General features: G+C 39.2%; 2 protein-coding genes across 12 annotated transcripts in view; one reads left to right on the top strand and one right to left on the bottom strand.

Moving 5' to 3' along the window:
• Nucleotides 1-14,226, bottom strand: part of LOC117960829 (pleckstrin homology domain-containing family A member 1-like) — a 28,431-nt gene extending 14,205 nt beyond the window's left edge. For 9 of the 10 annotated variants that reach the window (XR_004660241.1, XR_004660242.1, XR_004660244.1 and 6 more), the window contains exons 1-11: nt 14,074-14,226; nt 8,534-8,746; nt 7,582-7,638; nt 7,409-7,454; nt 4,677-4,774; nt 4,224-4,355; nt 3,513-3,653; nt 2,949-3,017; nt 1,030-1,094; nt 828-891; nt 613-702 (exon numbers count right to left, since the gene is read on the bottom strand). Coding sequence is in view for 6 of the 10 variants with exons in the window: in XM_034899024.1 (XP_034754915.1) it covers nt 613-702; nt 828-891; nt 1,030-1,094; nt 2,949-3,017; nt 3,513-3,653; nt 4,224-4,355; nt 4,677-4,774; nt 7,409-7,454; nt 7,582-7,638; nt 8,534-8,674 (903 nt within the window). In the remaining 4 variants the exon portion in view is untranslated. Of the gene's footprint in view, nt 1-612; nt 703-827; nt 892-1,029; nt 1,095-2,948; nt 3,018-3,512; nt 3,654-4,223; nt 4,356-4,676; nt 4,775-7,408; nt 7,455-7,581; nt 7,639-8,533; nt 8,747-8,851; nt 9,107-14,073 lie in introns of those variants that run through there. The other variant, XM_034899023.1, reaches the window with a different exon arrangement.
• Nucleotides 14,227-16,405: 2,179 nt separating this feature from the next.
• The window catches only part of phactr2 (phosphatase and actin regulator 2), a 40,037-nt gene continuing 33,810 nt past the window's right edge, over nt 16,406-22,632 (top strand). For both annotated transcript variants that reach the window (XM_034899019.1, XM_034899017.1), the window contains exon 1: nt 16,406-16,600. In XM_034899019.1, coding sequence (XP_034754910.1) covers nt 16,462-16,600 — 139 coding nt within the window. In that variant the 5' untranslated portion in view covers nt 16,406-16,461. The remainder of the gene's footprint in view (nt 16,601-22,632) is intronic.

The raw sequence follows: 22,632 nt of genomic DNA, 5'->3' as shown, positions 1-22,632 counted from the left end.
CTGTCAATTATCTAATATCACAGCATGGCCAAAAACTTGATTATGTATTTTGCTTTTGGGTGGTGACGAGGAGGGATGACGAAACAGGCTGTGCCAATTATAGTGCAAGTACTGGGAGTTTGAAACTGCTGGTGTAGACAGAGCAGAATTTAGGTTTATCAATCTTGTTTTTGTATGATACAACCAGAACTAGAACAGCTGGGCTTAATATATTTAAAATACAATAAGTTCAAGGGACAACCCATTTAAAACATACTGCCAAACTACCATTTCTGCTATTCTGCATCTGTTTGAGATGAAGTCAAAAAGGATTTTGCATTTTCATGTCTGTAGCTTGCTGTTGTATGAGATCTTGTGAGAGCAAGAAACGGCAAACCACAATTAATAAATCACATGAGTGAAACAACACAAATACATCTTGTGACGTTCTGCACATCCAGGTTGAGTCTGGAGTCATTTCCCTTGTCCCCTGGTACACTCAAGGTCTCTAAATTTCGGATTTCAGACTCCAGTCAGACTAAAATCTACTTATGACTTCAATCCTGACTTGACGTATTGTGACAGTAAGTAGAGATGTAGTGTAGTGTAGTGGGCTGTAGTGTAGATACATACTGTGGCAGCAGACCTCCCAGGCCCCCGCTGGGCCACAATGGCCCCTGAGACAGCCTTGATCCAGCTGTGCATCTCCTCTGGGCTGTCCGCCTAGTGGAGACATAAAAATGAGGACAGTGAGACAAAGAGGAGGATGTGACGGTAAGAACTGTTGGTAGACATGGACACAAACAAGAGCGCAAGTGTACTTTTTTTTACTACAGAAAACACCTTACCTGTATGTAAAACGTCCTTGATGTGGTGACGACTTCAAACAGATTATCTCTCATCAGAATGTCACTACGACAAAAGTGGAAAACAAGTCACATCATAAAAACCTCATCTATATCTATATCTAAATCAGGAAAGGTAAACACGAACCTACTGGACAAAATGATTTTTTTGCACACGGTGAAAATGCTGGGACATGTTAAATACCTCTGTTTGCACTCCTGGACTTTGTGAACTTCCTTCAGTGGGATCATTCTCAGAGGCTCTTTCTCCTAAAGGCAAGATAATAACTGTTCATAACAACTGTTGACAAAGAGCAACAATTCAAATACACAGGGTAAATGTTACCATTTACATGTGTATCACAAATGCTTTACTTAATATGTTGTCTAAAAAGAAGGTTGTCTTGCATGATTTTTCTGTTTTATAGGGACAAAAGAGAGTTAACTTTCTTTAAAAGTAGCAGACTGCAAACTAAAAACCCTGATAGTTGTAACTTTCTTGACCCGGCCATTTGATACAGCAGACATAGTTTGTGTCCTTGGGGCTTGTTGATAGCCAAATAGACTGATAGAGCTGTCAAATAAGGGCAGACCTGGACAAGGACAGGGTATGGGACGTGCAGGATTATCCCAAGGACAGTCTGTGTGTGTGCGTGTGTGTGTGTGTGTGTGTGTGTGAGAGAAATAAAGGCTGGAGAGCGAGAGAGAGGACAAGGCATGATAGGACATGTGAAGTGAAAGCATTGAATTCCACAGACTGCAGATAAAACATGTTAGAACTCGGGACTGGGTATTTGTTGTTACTCTGCCTCAGACTGTGGGGATGAATGTAATCAACATATATCATTCATAAAAATATTCTCTAAAAGGCTTCACTAGCTAAATCAAAGTTAATTATAGGGATGCGCAGGATTAATCAACGATTGATAATTGATCAATTTGTTATCGATAAAACTAATGCAGGTTGCGTTGTGTAGTGTGAGTCTTGAAGCAATAAAATGAATTTCACTGTGTGGCAGCAATTAAACGTTTTACTCCCCGGGGGCAATATTCAACGCCATACTCAGTTGCCTGCAAGTCTTTGTTTTGATTTCAAAAGTAATCTTGAAGTGATCACGGGCGGCAAAGTGTGCCGTGGGACCGTTTTGATTTAAAAAACAAAGTAGTTCACTGCAATGCCGTGTATAAGTACAACACGGCCTCGACTCAAATGATGTAGAACTTAAAGTGCATCGACCTTGGTTAATGTCGGTTGCGATGCATCCTGCTCTCAGTCTCAACCAAGCATCAAGTTGACGTTAGCAAAAAGGAGCGGCGGTGGAGACCGTTAGGACAGTAATTCCACAGCCTGGGGGAGACGAGGCATAACACCAAGTTAGCGCGGAGGAGGGGAGACGAGACATAACACCAAGTTAGCGCGGAGGAATCTAAATTGGATACCTGTCAATATCCCGGCAACGTCAGTCCCCTCAGAGTGGGTGGACTGGCGGTCATCAAGATGTGGTCACGTCTGACCCCAGATCATGACAACATGCTTATCTTTCTCAACAAAAATCAGTAGACTGGTGCAGAAGTTATATGAGCGTTACTAGTTATTTTTGTGTGGCTTTGTTAAGTAGACTAATTAATTGTTAGATAAGCTTATCACTCTCACCCTCTTTCTTGAATCCGTGCCTTGGATAGTTTTGAGTTACATTTGACAAAAGCTGCCAGATCTAAGTATTATGTTTTTGGTTAAGTTATTGCTTAACATGACCTGATTTTTTTTAATTATTCAAATTAATTATTTTGGAACAAACAAGGGTCTCCGTTTAAAAACGCCTGCTCGCAGCAGTAGATTCCGCTGCTTTAGAGTACTGCAGCGAATATATCTTTGTATATAATATATCTTTGCGAATATAAGTTTAGCCTAACCAAACGTCCAGTTTAACTGCAACAAGTTGCTCTTCTTGTAATAAGGATCTCATCAACAAAAAAAACATTTTGCATATTTTACCTTTTAATTTATAAAAAGTTCAATAAATAATGAATTTTAATATAAAAAATATTAATGATTAATTGATAGTCAATTGGACAACGATAGATTAAGAAAATTTAATCGAATGCCCATCCCTAGTTAATTACCAAATCTGACTTGAAGTAACTCATTGAGTTTTCTTCCAGTAGGAAATATCGCCGTTTCCAGTTCCTCATCTGGGGAAGAAAAAGGAAAAGATGTTCAGATCTTTTGTATAATTTCAAGGCAAAGTTGTTAAATATGCCATAATGCTAAATTGCTACAATGACAGCACAGTTTTAATTGTGGTTATCCCTCTACACATTTAACAATGTTAAAAAAATTTTTTTTTAAATTTTTAATCACAACCAAGCTAAAATCTCATCATCTGACATTCCACAAGTTAAAAGACTGTGAGTTGATATTTTTGTGAATGTCACTTTAATTGTACCGGTGCCATTAATCATCAATGTTGTTGCGTGTCTCTGGGGAGGCTTGCCAAATGCAGTGCATTTCAGAAAGTGTGTTGTTGCACTATATGTAGCCAGCCAGTGATGCAGCTCAACACCACACGGCTCATTTGAAAGGTGTTGTAAGAGTCACACAATTCCTAGTGTATTGATGAACTTCTCTAAACAGTACCTGCAGTCTAGGTGAAACCAACTCAATCCAATAGAGCGACAGGTACTCACCACTGCTCCTTGCTTAACGCAGTAGCCTGACTTGATGGCGGCGTGCTCCTGAGTCGGCCTGCCCAGGAAGTACGGCAGCTGGCTGTGGGAGCGATGCATGGCCTCACGCTCCGCTCGGTCTGCACCATCACCCCCATCATGCTTTAGGGTAAAGGACGCAAAATATTGTAATTGCAAGAAACACCATTTAAAAAACAGACACAGCTTTTTATGTAATCTGAGGGCCAATCTAAATTGGAAAATAATCCATCACACTTTCTCAGAGACCAAGGTGATGTTTTTAAATTGCTTAATTTTTCCAATCAACAGTCCCAAACCAATATTCAGTTTAAAATGAGAAATTAGTAAAGCAGCAAATTATAATATTTGTGAAGCTGGAACCTGCAATTATGGTGAATCTTTGCTTGATAAATGACTAATGGGTTATCAAAACAGTTGCAATCATTTCAGCTCTAAATGTTGTGTGACAATATAAAAGAAGGACTGTCAGAATTAAGTTACAAATTAAAAGTGTATTTGTAGCTAAAATCATGTTTTTCAAAATAATGTAGAATTTGCTTACTTTCACTAAAGACAGTTTTGAAAAAAATGAGTATGACGTGTTTTGTCTACAGTTTGTCACTGTTCATTTGAAAGGTTTTGGAATCTTTGAATCAAACCCATTTGTGTCTGTGTATGCGCTTTATGTGCATGCATGCGTGTCATGTTTACTTGTGTCTGAGTGACAATGGGCACTCCTCCAATGATCTCTGTCTTATAGGAGACTTGTTTCTTGGGTCCTATTGGATCCGGTAAAGCCTTCTGGTTTTCTGCATTCTGCTGTCCATCACACAACTTTGGCACCTTAAGAAGACACAAAGATCAAAGTTCAAAAGTTTGACATTTTAACTTAAACACACAAATAGAAATAGGTGTTGTGGCTGGTGTGAAAATTATATGTAGGCTTGAAAATACTCCTTTTGTCTATAGTTATAAAAACAGTTTGTAACTTCTATGTATGTAGAAGTTGAAAAGCCTTCAACACATCTTGGAGAACAATGGACATTGTCCTTTGTCCCAGCCCTCACTGCAACAACACAACATCCTATTAGTCATGCTCTGACTAACTTCTATCAAATTTTTTGTCAGTCCAGTCATTCATTTCACAGTGTGTGTTTGACTTACAGTAATCTTGGTGGCTTTATTGAGAGACTCGACCCAGTCCACGAGGTCCTGCTGATCGTTGGCCTGCAGGAAGAACTTCCTCATTCCAGCATTGATGACTAACAGGTCATAAAAAAGTGGGAACAATAAAAGAGCAAAAGAGAACAGACTTCATTATCTACACTACGCCATATGATTCATTATGTGTTTTTTTTATGAGCATTACATGCCACTACTGTCCTACCCATTTCTATCTATGACGAAGAAAAAAAAGAGAAAACTACCAACCATCAAACGTCCTCACACACACACACACACACACACACACACACACACGTGTGAACATAGGGGTAGCAAAACCCATTTTCAATCACAAAGACATTTTTGGGTCAAATAGCAATCATCTATGGATCAGGATTTAGAATCTGAAAAAACTCAAGTCTCTCATTCTCTCTCTGCCATAAATCCTTCAATTCTGCAGCTCAAACCACCCTTGTGTCTCCTCTAGTTCCTTTTGGCACCATGGGCATGAATTACAATAAAGCTGAACTGGTAAATCTGGTGGGGGCGAGCTGTAAAAGGCACTGGGAGTCAAACTGGCACAATGAGGATCATTCTTCCTTGTTCCCTTGTGTTTGGTCCAGGTCTTAAGACACATGCAAGACCTCAATCTCTCTTTCCCTCTTTCCTGTGAATAAATCTAATTTAATCTTCAAATGTGTCCACTGTATGTAAACGGTTGGTTGTGGTAAAAGTGCATTGGTCTCTTGGGCAGTAGGTGGATAAATAGATTTGTTTCCAGTAAGATATTACTTTGCTGTTGTAAACTGTACTGTTGCTCCTTTAGAAAAAAAAATCTATATTTAAATATAACTGTATTTAAATATAACTTAATTCTAATCCTGTTTTGAATTCATTCTTTTTTAAATAATATATATTTAAGGCAAATATTGTGAAATGAAAAAATAATCAATAGTATTGCTAAAGAACCAAACCGATTAGGAGTATCAATAAGAGTAGTAGTGTCAATACAATCCTAAGGATACTGTTCCCTGGTCTCTACTTTCTAACTGTAAAATTTCTAGATGCAGGAAGAGGGGAAGCAGCAGGATTCATTGATATTAGAAAAACATGTGGCACACAAACAGCAGTTTAAAAATATCTTTTTGCATCTTTGAATCAGGTTCCGATTAGGATGCCGGCATCCTGTCAAAACCTCAACAACGCAACCGGGCAACAAGGCAACAAGGCTGTGCAAACACAGCCAGACACACTCACAGTCATGGTGGTCAACACATTAATATTTCCTGCTATGGAAACAGATGGAAGAGGAGGACAGGGGCTAGTAAACAATAACAGGGAAAAGAGATTTACTAATAAATAACCTGATGATGGTTCATTTGTATGCAACATGTTTAATTACACACAGATTAAAGAGAAAAGGACAAATATCAAGATAAAACAATATCTTTCGGCGTTTTCCATTACATGGTACTTCTTCTGGCTGTGGCAACAGCCACACGTCGAGAATTAAAAACAACACACCTTCGACGTTCGCTGTGTGTGGCATTAGGTCACAGACAGGTTTTCTGCGGCGTCGCTATGACGACCAGCCAAGCCCTATTAAATGTGCAATAGAAAAAGGAGGACGGGACACCACGATCGAGTCGAGCCGAAACTAGCAATGCGTAAGCACCATTTGTTGCCAAAGATTCACTAGTAGGATAAGAGCTAAACTTGGATGGTTGAAAAGCTTTCCAAAACGCCCCTTCCTCAAACCTTTCGAATGTCTTAATTGGGTCCGATGATTTTCAAACTCAATTTTTACAAACTGATTATTTTCAAGCTTAACCCGACCCTCAACTTTTAGAATTTTGCAGAGCATGTGTATCAACATTAGTTGGCAGTAATGTACCTTAAAAGCTAGAAATGCACACAGCACTAGTATAAGAGAAAAGACCACAAGCTTTTTGCAGTACAATATGGACTGCAAAAAGCTTGTGGTCTTTTCTCTTATACTAGTGCTGTGTGCATTTCTAGCTTTTAAGGTACATTGCTGCCAACTAATGTTGATACACATGACAGGACTCTGAATTTATTCAATTTAAAAACATTTTCTAAAAAAAAGTATCATGTGACAACACAATCACCTCGTTGATTAGGGTTAAGAAATCTAAAAAATTAAAAAATATAAAAATTAAAAAAAGGCACAAACAATCATAAAATAGTTCAACCTGATCAACACAAACTCAGACCATCAACTGCTGTGGCCTCCTGCATCCTGGTCTGTTGGCTAAACAGACAATGTTAAACACGGCTGCCTGGGCCATGGTGGAGAAAGTACACAGAGAGAAGTGCTTGACCAAGTTTAGAGGGCAGAGAAGGATAGCAAACATTCCTCCCTTTGATTGTATTAAGTGTACCCAGCTGATTAATCACACCTTCACTGCTGATGTTTGCAAAGCAGTGCATGCAAGTTCTCCTCTTTAACAAGATACAAGTTTATTTGACAAGTTGGTTTACCATTTGTTTTCATTCAATCTTACTGTCAATAATGATGTCAAAGACACATAAGCTACACCATGCCAGTACAGATAAAAGGATTTCAGCTGTAAAAAGGTTAGGGTAATCCCTGAATTCTTTCTAAATAAGTTTATATTTTTCTACTCCTACAGTTAACTGTCAAATTAATATTTTTAATGCTGAGACATTAAAATCCGATAGCAAGATTGTGATTAACTGTGTTTTCTTACCGAAGCAGAATTCAGCCTTCGGCCTCTGCTTAGTGGCATCGCTGACCTAAAGGAGAACAAAGCTCACAATTGTTAGTTTACCAATTCAATAAATTACTGTAAATGGGTTCTATTTATGCATAATCATATCATGTTAGTTTTGGATATGGTTCAGTGGTAATATTTCTTTTTACCTTAGAGATGTAGGTAAGCTTTAGGGAGCCAACACAGTCTGTTCCAACAGGCAGGTTCTGTAGGAGGATGGTTAAAAGAACAATCTATGCAAAAAGTGAAAACTAAAAATGATCATTCCCCAATTTTTAAAAGACAGTTGGCTGTGGATTATGACAGAGCATAATGTGGTGGGGGAATGAAGTCAAGTTCTGCAGTGCCGGTCAATTTTACAGAGTAAGTACAGTATACTTTGAATGCACTCCATGATCGTTCATTTTAGTTTCCTGCTGTGCTTCTGAAACTACGAGTACCAGATTTAACATCATTAAAATGTAAGCTTTTTCAATCTATAAAAAGAAAAGAGACTAACTGAATTATTTAAAATTTCTCCTGCACTACGTGATTTATGAATACTTCATGTAACAGTGCAATTCAAAATATAGCGTTTTCAAACCAGCACAACAAACCAAGAGGAGTTACACTGTAACAACCCTGAGGGTCATAGAGTAGAAAATCCTAACCACTGTTCCAAATGTCAGTGCTCACTACATGGACTAATCTAGATGACAACTAATAACTAATGCAGGTTTAGAGTTTAACCAGAGTTCATTCGAAAGGTTTTTTACAAATGTCTGCCAATAGCTAAAACACATACACACCATTAGCCCTGACCTACTCCTTTGCCTGTAATGTGGCTAATTGCCATAAGCTATAATGCAATACACCATTTCCATTTAGCCTGTACTTAGTTTTGTATTCATAATGAATGATGACAGCTTAACTAGAAGTGGCCTACATGAGAGCTAATCATCCAAACTGTTTACTAACTAACGTTAGCTGGCATGCAGATGCCTGTAAATAGTCCAATTTTCACTCAACAAATAAAAATTAGCCTGTTTGGTTACAGTACCTGGAGGAGTTGTTCCCGAAAATAAAGCTTAAAGCTAAGCTAACACAGCCCTCTGCAATTACCTGTGGGTTGTCCATAAACCACACCAAGCTTCCCTGCTGTGTGTCCAGTATGAAGTAACGACGCAGGAACTTGCCACTGCTTTCGAACTCCTCTATGTCCAGGAAGCCACAGATGCGGTTCTGTCGGTCCACATAAGGCATCTTGCTGCCGGGACATTCCCTGGCCTGCTGGGGCCGGGGAGAAGAGGGGGCAAACGGGATCAGGAATAATTCCTGAAGGACAGAGAGAAAAGAGTGGAATGCAAAAAGTGTGAGGAGAGAGGGAATAAATGTAGAATTTCAGTTGTCTTTGTGGCGAGCCTTACTAGCGTGACCTACTCCTGCTTTCTTTTTCTCTCTGGTCTCTCTGCCACCTGGAGCTCAGTAGGCTACAGCCTGCCAGGGAATCATGTGACACAAACCACAACCCCGCCTTTATCCTTTTATATCAGCCTCACCCAGTCTCTCTTTTATCCTCTTGTTACACTCACTACACACTGTCACTCTCTCTTCTTCAGCCACCCTAGCTTGCTCTCTTTCTCCCTCTTTTTTTTTGCAGTCCTCTCCTATCTTGTCCCAACTGTACTCTCTTCTGATTTGGCAAGCCTCTGGCCAGCCCCTTCTAAACCCTCCCACCACAGCTGAGCACCAACTTGAGCGTGGTCAAAACAAAAAATGCCACCGAGCTCAGTTATGTTCGACACAAAGAAACAACACAAATACCCTCAGGAGTTGCGCAGGAGAGGTGGTGCAATATTTAAGCTGCTGAGGTCTGACACATCCCAGAAACCTACAGCTTTCTGAAAATCAACAAAAACGTAAATGATTACAGTACAGCTGCTTAGTCCGAGGAGTATGACTATGAAGCATGCATGTCAATGTCAAACCCTGTGTGGGTGAGTGCAACATTACTGAAGGCATATTGTCGCATTAGCCTATTTAAGCTGCTGTCTTTTTTGGACTAAGACTAAAATATGTGATTGAGAGGAGTCTTTGGAAAGCAAAGATAAAGACCTTCTTTCTCCGAGACATTATGAGCACTATGTGGGTGGATGGGGGGAAAGCCGGGACAAAAGGCCCGGTTGTTGTGCATGGACTCTGAGCTGAGAGCATCTCAGTTGGCCTTGCATCCAGCCAAGTCATCACAGACACGAGAATGGAGCAACATTGTTGAGAAGCGACTATTCGAATACTACACAAATAGTGATTGTTGTGTAAAATGAGACACATCTCTGTTGAGTTTAGGGATCCTGTAAATAAGGTGCACATACGTGCTCATGAATTGCAGTGATGCAGAAAAGGTGTTGAGATAATAGATATAGATAATACAACAATTAATGTTAAACCCTGCAGCAGTGGATCAGTGGAGGGCTAACGTTAGACCCAGCAGCAGTGGAAAAGCGGACCGCTAACATTAGACCCAGCAGCGGTGGATCAGTGCATGGCTAACGTTAGACCCAGCAGCAGTGGATCCGTGGATGGCCAACGTTAGACCCAGCAGCAGTGGATCAGCTGAGCTAACGTTAGACCCTGCCCGCTGTTAAGCTCATTTGCTGTACATGATGAAGCATAAAAGCACAGGGGACCCAGCAAACCAGCCAGCTGGTGTTGGTTGGCTAACATTAGATTGCTAACGTTATCCCGTCGCCACATCGTTGACAGAAAGCAAGCCGAATACAGATGTCACTCGTAGCAATAGCAATGTGGTTTGTGTGGATGAAACATAAAGTTAATGGGACTCATTTAGCAACTGGCTCTCTGCCTCGTAATGTTAATACTCTACTGTTTGTTGGTCCATCAGTTATTATAAAACCTCAGCTCCGCAATTTGCCGGATTAAATATTAGCTAATAATTAACTGTAAAGTAGCTACACATTTTACCAAGGATACCTTGGTAAATCAGCCTCTGCCTGATAGAAAGTGAAATTGTAGAAAAAAAAAAAAAAAAGGTTAACAATCCATTGTTGTGTTTACAATTTTTTTTTAGATATAGTATAAGTTCAAGTCCCCACTACCTCTGGAAGCTTTCAACAGTTTGAATTCTGCATTAGCAAAACACACAAGACAAAAAGACGGACAAGTGACTTTTGTGCATGGACAAGTGAAAGGTAAATGTACTTGTCCAAAGGACAAGTGCTGGAAAAAGTTAATGTCAAGCCCTGGGGGACACACTTACAAAATAAATGATAACCACAAGACAGCAAAGACAAGCAAGTTGCTGTGACAAGCAATGGCAGCATGATATTATTGACTTCTTTCTATGTCAAACATTCCCACGGTAAATTCGTTCTTTGCATTTGCAACAAGGCTTTGTCTACGTTATATGGAAGCCAACTGGTCACACAGGACAAGTCATAAAACAATAGTATGGAACAACTGGATAACCCAGAGGTTCAATATTTTCTTTTCACAATTTTAGAGTACTGCTGTGTCATCGAAAGCCAAACAACAGCTGTGAATATCTGTGGAAAAGAAGGCTTTTGTGTTTTTCATGCCTACGTACCAATCACTAATCAAGATGTTGAACAGAACTAATGTCATTGTGCACTACAGTCGTAGTTATGCATATGACCAATAAAAGAAAAAGAATTGAGGAACAAATGCAAGCGGACCAGAGGCAATTTAGGGACTTAAAGTGCTAATATTATGCTCATTTTCAGGTTCGTAATTGTTTGTGGAGGTTATACCAGAATAGATTTACATGGTGTAACTTTCAAAATACAGCATATTATTGTTGTACTGCACATTGCTGTAGCTCTTCTTTTCACCCTGTGTGCTGAGCTCTCCCTTTTCACTTCTATGCTATCTTTGTTGGGAGTCACACATGCGCAGTACCTAGGTCAGCACTACAAGCCAGTCAGATGCAGAGTATGAGGGCGTGCAATGCTTGCAGCTAGGCGAGCATTATCTGTGTTACAATGTAACACGTTTGTCACGGAAGTAAAGGCTGGACTACAACAGAGCTGTTTGGCGCAGTTTGTGAACAGTGTTTTCTGTTGGAGATCCCTTTGGGGTGGACTTTGGGCCTTTTCATTTTGTAAATCTAAAACATGCACAAAAAGGTTATTCATGTCAGCTGAAAAGAGTCCTTTTGGGCCGAAAGAATTACAATAAACATTAGGGTACACATTTTTTGGAGCTCCTTTATGCTTATGTGACAAACACTGTAACCAAGCCAGAGGACATTAAGAACTGAGACACACCAACTCTGAGTAATTTCCTGTACCTGTGTTAGGTGAGTTTTGCCACTGCCTTGCCTCTTTAGGTGACTAGCGGCAGGTCCTGAATCTATTGAATATTATTATTTTTTGCCCCATAGTCAAAAATGTAAATATGTGACACATTTTTCACATACAGTATATCTCCTCATCATTTCTCATATACCTCCAGAACATTTTGACAATGAAATGGCATTTTCCAGATGGGAAAATCTGTAAAATTATGCAATTATAACTTTTTTATCCATCCAAATGACAGTCATTAGACTTGACTTTCAAATGAGGGCCCTCCCATTTTGGAGACAGGAAACGTATACCTGGTATTGAGGTCAACAGTCCCGCCCCTCTTCCGTGAGACCTTGGGTTCCGGAAGTAAATGTCCCATTGATTTCTCCTATTGACTTCTGGAAAAATTGTATATAAAAGAGTTTTAGACCATTCCTTAGGCTATCCAGCAACCACGTGAGTCATAAACATACTATTTCAGGTGAAAAAACATTATTTTTAAAAAACGTCATTGTCGAGCAAAGAAACTACTCATCCCATAAACCACGATGCACCACTAAATAAAGAATACAAAGGTTTGATCAGCTAACAGCTTATTTGGCAAACCGATGGCTGAGACAGCATGTAATAACTTCAAAACCTGAAAATAACCGTTAAAATATATATCTGCTGTTATGTCACCTATAGCCTACTTCTCCCAGAGTTTAGTTTGAGTTAACGTTATTTTAGACTGAATTAAGCTGTCATCTAGTGGTTAGCTGAATTAGCTTTTAGCTAAACTAAGATTAGCTTTCCGGTGGAGGCTAACGGCAGAAGCGTGGGAACAGATCGTGATTCATGCAGTGTCATAAATCCTCATCTCGCGCATGCGCACAGATCGGGTACCGACAGCTCCCCCACATCACAAGCATGAGTACCACCGATCAGAGGCATCACTGTGGGATTGTTCAGGATTGTGGGTAAGACTTATCCAAGACATCGAAAATAAAGCGAAAATAAAATGTATCTCAAAACAAGTTTGGTGGAGGCCTCGCGTAAAACCCAGGACTAGGTGGAGAGATTATATCTCCAACCTGGGAAACGCCTCGGTATCCCCCAATCGGAGCTGGTTGATGTGGCTGGTGAAAGGGAAGTTTGGGGTCCCCTGCTGAAGCTGCTGCCCCCGCGACCCGATGCCGGATAAGTTGATGAAGATGGATGGATGGATGGAAGTTTAGTGCCCCACGAACCTTTGGCATCTATATGAGCATTTACAATCACTTAGTCATGTGGTAGCTGATTTTAAGTCTACAATCGACGGTTACGATTTTATGGCTTATACTTCAATTGTCAATGGAGAAATTGCATTGTATTTTACTTACAAAACCCACTGGACGGGACTGTTGAGCTCTATATACCACCAACGGTGCAGCTTGTAATTTTTAATATAATACATCCATGCTTGCAACGTGCTATCTTTAGTTATAGAGATTCTTCGGTCACGCCTTTCAAAATACCCACATAACATCACATAAGCCCATAGACTTTTCCAGCATGCCCCAACGTGTAACATTAGATGGCCAATCACAAGCATTATTAAAACTTGGTACAAGCATTCTGCATGTTTATTGGCTCACTAGCGATGATGATTTAACCTTACTCATTAAGTATTAAAATGTGGTAGCGTTAGTGAATAACAGTGCGTTTTTTGATACTCGATATTATAGAGACAATTCAGTCGTGACTAAAAGTATCGGAACCCAGCCCTACTCGTTCTATCTTGCTAATACGTCCATGGTCCTAACGTACATGATAACTAGCTAGTGTCACACGACTGTGTCTTGAGTTACTAAAACAAACGACGTATCATTAACCAACGAGCTAGCAAATCCCACGCAACGCTAAAACAGCATTTAGCGTTGTAATGACAAACAGCTAGCTAGCTTACTAATGTAACGTTACAGCTAGCGCTTTTATTACCACAACACGCTGACAACATCAGTGACTCTGGCCTGAAGTTAACTGGGAGATATGGCTGAGGTTAGCCTGCTAACTATTTCCCACACAAACTTGTAAAACGAATTACAAATATTCCAACATTATATTCAGTTACCACCTAAAAACTGCCACTCCTGTTTTCTTGAACTGTTACCAACAAGACAAAGGTGGTAATGGTATCTGACGTTATGGCAAAGAAGTTCTGTTGTAACGTTACACGACAACCTAAGTTAGCTTACGTCTTAGCCATTCCTGTAAAACATAAAGCTAACTGACAACTTTAGCTGTAACGCTATGAAACAACAAAAGCTACGACAATTATTGTTCCCTAATTTTGGTAAACGTTACGTATCAGCTTACCTGGGTGTTCCCTTCTGTAACTGCTAGCTACTCTCAACGGCCGTTGGTCTTGGTGTTGCCTCAGCCCATCTCCACTGATCCAGTACAGACAGGGCGGCTGCGGCGGCGACCGCTGATGCTGCCGCTGCTACTAGTGAGTGTGGAGCGTTGATTGTATATAATGAAGATGATCACTCTGTGGTTAAAAGGTCAAACAAAATGTGGACGACAGTAGTTTACCACCTCACAAGGAAAACCAGCTTCAGAATTAGAATCAGCTTTAATCGCATATTAAGGACTTTATTTATTATTTATAATTTTTCTCAAATTCAATTAAATTCAGTTACATTTTATTTGTAGTATCAAAGTACATACCTACATGCATTAGGCACAAACCTACATACAAACATGTAAACAGCTCAATGATAATTGTAAACAACAGGCTAATATAGTAAGGCAATGCAACAGTCCAAATGTTGCTGGGATACATAAAGAATTAATAATATAACACAACATTATGTTAGGGAAAGTGAAGCTGTGTTTGTTATAGCGAATATAACACTGACAGAGTGTCCAGTGTGGTCTTGAATCAGCCTGAAGTGGTTGTATTTGCTATAACAACCGCCTAGCTCTACATTATGCCTAATCAATGAGAGTTTCTCAATTTAAATGTGATTGTATTGCTGCCACTAAAGGAAATGTTTGTTCCGTCTCCACGGTTGGAAATCCTGTGTCCATAGCAATGTAACTCTGTAGCTGTTTAATGCAACCCTTTGTCTAATACTCAACACCACCTTACATGCTTTGGTAGGGTGCTGCCAGGGTGGAAAAATTACCCAGCTGCTGTTTTAATCACTGCGGGAACTGACACAATTAAACTGAACATTTTCGTTGACGGGGAAGTGGGACACAGCAAATGGCTTCTTTGGGAAGGTTGATGTTGATGTTTATGTCCTCATTCATCTTGTTTCCTTTTTGCACACCCACTGCATGTTGACACACCTTTAAGTTATTGTTAAACATTGCAATGTAACTAAGCTAACTCATTTTATTTTCATTACTAATGTGTAATTTGTTTATTTAACACAATATGTAAATAGAAAACAATGGCAGTTTATTCAGTTACATCCATGTAATGGGACCCAGGGACTCAACTACCAAATAGTTTTGCTTCTTTTATTTCATGCACATATTTTTATGTTAAAGGAGACCACAAATATTAACAGCTGTTTGTTAGTTAGTTAGTTTTTGCAATCTGCCCCATTCAAACATCAAAAAGTTCCGGTGCACGGAAAGACGATCTGAGTGAGACCCCTCTTTTTTTTTTTTTTTACCACCTTTAGGTGTAAAGTATGAGACAAGCATTGGGTGTCAACAGTGTCTTTACCTTTTTTTCATCTCCTTTTTTCTTCAGTTACAATACCAGAGTGGTGATTTAGTGACATCTAACGTTTGGTCTGTCTATTTTTAATGTTACATCGACTTTGGTGATCCACTTTAAAATGACCTCTTCCTTCAAGCAAACGCACATTATTTTGTCTATCTTTACCAAAAAAACAACGATTTGGGGCCCAATATGGAGCTGACATGCTCATGCTTCTTCTCCTCTAATTTTAAACGTAATGACTACAAAACATACTTTTTTGTGCAATTAAAAAGTACATAATCTGAGTTTAACGGCAATGCAAAGCACAGTGCTGGTAAAGTTCCCATTTAAATTACAAACACACGTTTTGTCTATGGAGAATGCCAAAAAATTACGGTATTCTTCAACATCAACATTTATTATGGCCCGTGCCTTCCATTCAGATGCATTTTGGTCCTTCATATGAAATAATTTTGGCACCTCTGATCTATACAATAACAAGATCATCCCGTTAATGCTGTTCTTCTGTTTCATTTCAAGGACGGGGATTCCAACAGAGAATACAGGCCTACAGACCTACAGGCTACATGTAAGCTACATTGTACTAAAGACATACATTTTTCATGCAAGCAAAACAGAAATGGCATCAATGGACAATGAGGCAAATACAGACGGTTAACCATATAGGCTAGCCTAGCCCATAGCCTATTTATGTTTATGCAAATATCCTGCTGTGCTTTAGCCAATGTGTCATTTTAGACTGATCCACTCAAACCTTGATGTAAGAACGGATTAAGCAGTCAGTCAGATAATGGACATAAGCCACCATTACCTTTCACAAGTCTTCACTTTGTAGTCAGATCAAATCTCAAACAGCATATTAGACAACCAGTCTTTCAGAGGCGATGGGCGGTAACAAACACAGAAACACTCGCAGTTTGTCTGCTGCAGGAAAAAAAGTTTGAGTGCATTGAAGAGGAGGGTTGATAGGCTCACTGCTGCTGTTATTTTTGACATCCTGCAGACTGACAGAGGAGGCGACCATGGAAGAGGAAGAGGGGGACACCCACCTGCAGATGAAGCCTTTTTCTCTGCCTTGGCCTTATCCAAGGTTCCGCTCCCATAGCGACACCTCTGGATTTCGCTCCAGAATGCTGTTCAGACTCCGGGGAGCCTGCTCAGGTAGGATAATCCACTGAACTACAGTGCCAGCCTATAACTTACCATATGGTGCTGTTTGATTTTCCTAAGACATCAGAACTAAACTGCTTCTGGCTGTCATCACCACTGTAAAATGGCTCTTATTCTTGTAGGAAGTTATAGACCCTAGACCTACTTGTGGCTTTTGTCTGAACAGAATTTCTGACTAATAAAAGCAGCAGATCTCTTCCTGCACAGAGAAAAATCCCCCTCTCTTTCTTTCACATTTTGCTCTGGGTACCACAATTAGGTTAAATTACAAAATATCGTTTCTTTACTGTATTTACAGTGTCTGTAAAGGATTGTCTCCTACTTTTTTATGATTTGTTCTTGTACAGTACTGATTGTCAGTGGAGTTAGTTCTTTTTAATATAACAAGTAATACTTAATTGCATACATATTTACTCTGTCACTCTGACACACCAAAATCATCACTGGTGTACCCACAGAAAGCACACAATGGGTTGGATGGAGATGGCATGTACTGTAGATAGTTAAGGTATAGTGAGGTTGAATACACCAGGAGCTAAAATTACCAGCGACTGGTTCGGGGATATCCTGGCAAGAAGTACAAACAACATTTCAAACAAATCCACAATACTGAAAAGTTCAAAATGCTGCCAAAACCTGCTTTAAATAGTAACACACTTAGTATGCAATCAATAACCCAGTGTCATATTTGTACTCAGTTTGCATCAATATGTATGAATCATAGTTTAAACTTTGACATTGAGAGTTTTTTCTGTAGGTCAAGCATCAAAGCGTTGTAAAACAATGCAACATTTTCACAGGCATTTGAAGACTTTGGCCACCATGTTAACAATGCATTGTCACCGTCTTACTTAAATGTCAGTGTCACAGGTTTTCTGCTTGAAACCCTTGCTTGCTAAACCTTGACATGGAAATATTGTTTCAGTGGTTTGAACCACTTCCTATCAGCCCATCTTCAGTGTTTTATAGCCTCAAACTCAACCTGCAGCGGTGCTCTCTGCCCGACGCCTACATTATGTACTGCAGGCATAGTTTATTAATATAGCCTACTGCTGTTCCATGAGAGCAACGTGCTCTGCAGTCTTATTTATTTCTTGTAACATTACAGTAATACTTCCAATAAAAGTTGCAGTTATTCTGCTCGTCTTCTGCTACAGGAAGCGTTTTGTGTCGAATGAAGTTGTACTAACAGGAATTGAGATGTCCAAAGATGTTTATCTCTAATGTTATGTAGATTTTGAACTTCATGGTTCAAACTGAGTAACTTGGCTCAGCCTGAAAAATAAACACTATTGATACTTTGTTAGATACTTCATAAAAAATCCTCAAATTATCTTTTTTTTCAAAATCAGTTTTACTATATGTCATATATCATAAGATACATGTGATGTGGGATAGATTGTACACAATTTTAGATTTGAGAGTGGAACTATATTCACTAAAAATCACTTTGTTGTAATCTGCAGTAAAATTTACTGTTTGTGAATCAAGCAACAGGGGGAGCTAATTCACCTTTTTTACAGTGATCCTGAAAAATGCACCTCTACACCTGATAAGATAAGATACGCCTTTATTGTTTCTTATAGGAGACATTCATCTTGGGCATTCAAGAGTAACAAAATGGCGACAAATTGTGCATAAGCACACAATAAACATACAGTTAACCTACAGTACATAGAAACATAATCAAATATTATCTCATCCAATGCATCAATGAACATCTGATAACCACACACAATACCCCCTTACCTTTCCTCACAATCCCAGAAGAGCACATCCCCCCCCCCAAAAAAAAAAAAATTGTCTAAAGGAAGGGGTGTCTTGTTCATGTCCATGTAACAGGAAGCATTAAGAAATATATGTAGGCCATTTTTGGTAAAAGTCAACGCTCAGAACTCTTTGATGAGCATCAACAATCCAACCCAGCTTGAATCATTTTGTCTTTTCTTTTTGTCCACTTCATTCTTTTGGTGATTATCACCAGTACATCAGCAGGTTTTCTTTACACAAAAGTGTGTAGAGGAGGATATTTCCCCTCAAATAAAATTCGTGTGATATGGTGGTAAGCTCCAGAACAGCTACTGATTGACCGTGTGATGAGATGTATTTTGTAAATTGAAGCGTTTAAAAAAAAAACATTATTATTTGAATAGCCACATATGTGTTAAAGCAGAGATGCTAATGCTATTTTCTATTACTATTGTAATGTGTATAAGAATATGGTATGTTATTGCAGCTCAGCATATGAAATTGTGCTCTTGCACAAGTGCATTTGTGCATGTATTTGTGTATTTGCTTATGTAATTACACAGGCAGACACAAGAAGACAGAAGAGAAGAAAGGGGTAAAAGGGAAGAAGAGAAAAGGGTGAAAAAGAGAGGAGAAAATGGAAAGGAAGGCGAAGAAGTGATATATTAAGAAAAAATAGAATAATAAGGAACAAAAAGAGGAGAGGAAAAAGAGTCAAATTAAAGAGAACAGTTTGGTGGGGACAAGGTACAATGATGAAAACAGTGATGAGGGGAGAGAGGAGGCAAAAAGGAATACAGGGACAGAGGGACAGGTTGATTAAGGAGGAGAAGAGGACAGCTGATAGGCTGAAGAAAGCAAGAAGACAACAGAGGAGTGTCAGCTTGCTAGTACACTATGCTCCTTGTGGGTACTCTCCTCGAAATAACATTGATTACAGACCCTTTTAGTCTGCAATAACTACTTGTTAAAATGTTCTGGAGTGCAGAGAGCAGCCCTTTCCCCTTCACTGCCCACACACAGCCTGTCCTGCTGTAACAGCCACCGACATACAGTATGTTCGACATAAGTGCCTCAGTAATTAAAGACCTTTTCTATCTATTATTGTGTTCATACGTTTTCACAGCCTTCAGCTTTTGCTTCTGAAGTAAAATCTCAAATATTGAAGTAATGCAGATGGCCCAGTTTGGAAAGCTGAAGATAAACAGACCTGTGCATGGAGATGCTTTGGACTAATTGCTAACATCAGCATGAGAATATGCTCAGTTACAATTCTACTGCGCTAATGTTTAGCAGACCTATGATGTTAACCATGTAACACATCTTAGTTTAGCATGTTAGCATGCTAATAGCTAATATTATATATATAAATCTGTAAATAAATCTGTATATACATATACTGTATAGCTGTATATACTGTATATTCAGTGGGGCTCGAATGTTTGGGAACCCCAAGTAAAATGTTGTATTAATGTGCATGAAGAAGCCAAGAAAAGATGGAAACAATTCCAAAAGGCATCAAATGACAGATTAATGACAAATGACGCAGACGATGGTTTACCTAACCCTACCAAAGTTGTGTTGTTGCCTAAACCTAGCCAAAATCTTTCTCAGTCCAAAATCTATAAAACATTTTGTTCTGAACAGTGATGTGTAATGGTTTGGAGGCAACAGGGCAACTGATGCTTCTATGTATTGTTCTAAAGGGCAGTTACAAACTGATTTTGTCAGCTAATTTGGAGGACTTGTCGGCCTGTAGGGCGCTTTCAGACCAACAGCCTTTAGTTTGGATAAACAGAACTAGAGTTTGTTTGTCCTGCTGTGCCGTGTGGTTCGTTTAGGCAGGTGAGAACGCGGCAGTCAAACTCTGGTGCACACCAAAAGCAAACCAAACGAGCGTAGGCCTTGTCTGCTTCAAGAGGTGGTCTAGGCAGGGGCGTAGCACAGAATTCTGGGCCATTTTCTATGGTCAAATCACTCCGAGTTTCTCTCACCAACTGATTTGGACCAAAGCAAACAAACTACAGGTGTGAAAACGCCTACCCCAAATGATTATACTGGAAGGCAAACAACAGGTGGTTGTAATCCAACAATTAAGGAGCTTACATGCTGAAACCCAGCTGTGTTGTCTGTGCCTGTTTTGGGTGGACTATTAGACCTATAGTGTTGTTCTCACATTAAACGGCGAGAAAAGAGAGTTAGCCTGCATGTAGGTGACCTCGTGAGGTACTACCGTTTTTATAGAGGGTGGGTGGGCGTGGGGGGGTGTTGTTGGAGTTGAGGAGCCAGTTGTTTTTCTTCTTGCTTGTTGTGAGCCATTTGATTGGCCTGCATTGATAGTTAAAGTATCACTTTCTCCGTTTCTCTCCCCTCTGTCTATCAATAACTCTGTGTGGTTACTTGCTAAGCCTTTAACTCTATTAATATTTGTTCAAACGCCTCGAACAGGATGACATTACGCAGCACAGCTTAAAAAAATGCTGTGTATACAGTAAGTGTATGTGCGTGATGGAAATGCAATAAAGATATGCATGGTTAATTAAAAAATCCAGTGAAACAGAGACCTTGTGGAAAAAACACAATTTTCCATAGAGTTTTTACACACAAAACTACAACAAAATAGATAGGAGAGGAAAGTGACACCATACCATATGGCCTGACAAGAGCTGCTCCTGTGTGGACATTATGTCGGTTCTCAGCCCGATTCACTTACATTACATTGGCATACAGTACATACACATGTGTGTTCTGTCCATCAGTGATTTTTTTTGTCCTGCTCCAATTATTCTTTTCCCAGGTGGTATTTTAGTCCTACCAACAACAACAAAATTTAAACAATGAACAAAAACTAAAAATCAACGGCGTTTGACACATACACAGGCATACTAAAACATACTAAACTAGCAAACTGGTGCTATGGAGCGAGCTGTGGCATCCAGCATGTACCAGTCACTGGGCTACAGAGGACATATTTAAGATAGTGGCTCTTTGCAACACCTAAGGCACCACAAGCGTGTGTGACAGAACAGAAAGAAAATGATCATCTGTCTTCCTCTGTGCCCTCTTGCACGCTCTATCTCCTTGATTTCTTTCTATCTCTCCTGACTTATGATCCATGGCTTTAATATCTTCATTGTTTTTTTCACGGCACAGTCACTGTGGCGCCATGGTTGTCAGGTGTGTTATCCATTCAACAGTCTGATTTAAAACTCTTGAAAAACTTAAGGTAAAAGAACAGTTAAGCTAGAAGTTATTATTTTAGGTATCATTTATTGGCATTTTAGTACTTAAAACCCAACTAATGTGCTTCTTCAAAGCAGCCTATAGCCCACTTTAAACCAGAATCCAGCGCCTAGATGATAATGCAGAAATCTCAAATGTGAAATAACCAAAATAGTTTGTTATGTTTGATGTATGTAAAATCATATCACTCATTGTAAGAGGCTGATTAGCTTTTTACTAGTTTTAAGGATCTTTAATGAAAAAAAGAAGCTGATGTATTATTGTGAAGATTGAAATTATGTTTTCATTACTTAAAGCTGAATCAATTTGTCAGTTAAAGTTAACCATTTTGATAATAATAATAATAATAATAATTATTATGATTATAGATTATTGCCCTGCTTCCAGCATCTCAAATAGACAGATTGTCTGCTGTTTTAAATCATTTTTAATTGAATGCTCTGGGTTTCTGACCTTTGTTTGGATAAAACATGCAATTTAAAGAATTCACCTTGAGCTCTGGGAAATTTATTGTGACATTTTTTATAGAATAAACAATTATATTAAAATACAATCAACATATTTATTGATAATGACAGTATTCATTTAAGCCCTAGTTGAAATTATAGGGAAGTTTGGGGTCCCCTGCTGGAGCTGCTACCCCCGCGACCCAATACCGGATAAGCGGATGAAGATGGATGAAATTAAATCAAATAAGGTTAAAACAGCCTTCAAAATAAAACTGATGTTGTGGATTAGTTTACGTGCTTTGTTAGAATATCACGAGGTGTGCAGCATGAGTTTCCTTGGCAGTAAGAAAACTATAGCATTCAAATAATTACAGTAGGTAGACATGTCACTGTCCCTGGATTGATAGAATCTGCATAAAAGACTTGTACATAACAAACATGTCTTCTGTTTACCACTTTACTATCCTGTTGATAATGTGACGTCATCTTAATCTATGAATAAATATATAGATAAAGAAAAGTAAACATTTAGCACCAGGTGCGGGGTTAGAAGGGGGGTGGGGGGTGGCAGACTATAGAAAA

This window comes from Etheostoma cragini, chromosome 17, assembly GCF_013103735.1.
Source record: "Etheostoma cragini isolate CJK2018 chromosome 17, CSU_Ecrag_1.0, whole genome shotgun sequence".
Classification (NCBI taxonomy): domain Eukaryota; kingdom Metazoa; phylum Chordata; class Actinopteri; order Perciformes; family Percidae; genus Etheostoma; species Etheostoma cragini.
Note: the sequence above shows the minus strand (reverse complement) of the source record. Positions and strands in the feature narration are given on the sequence as shown.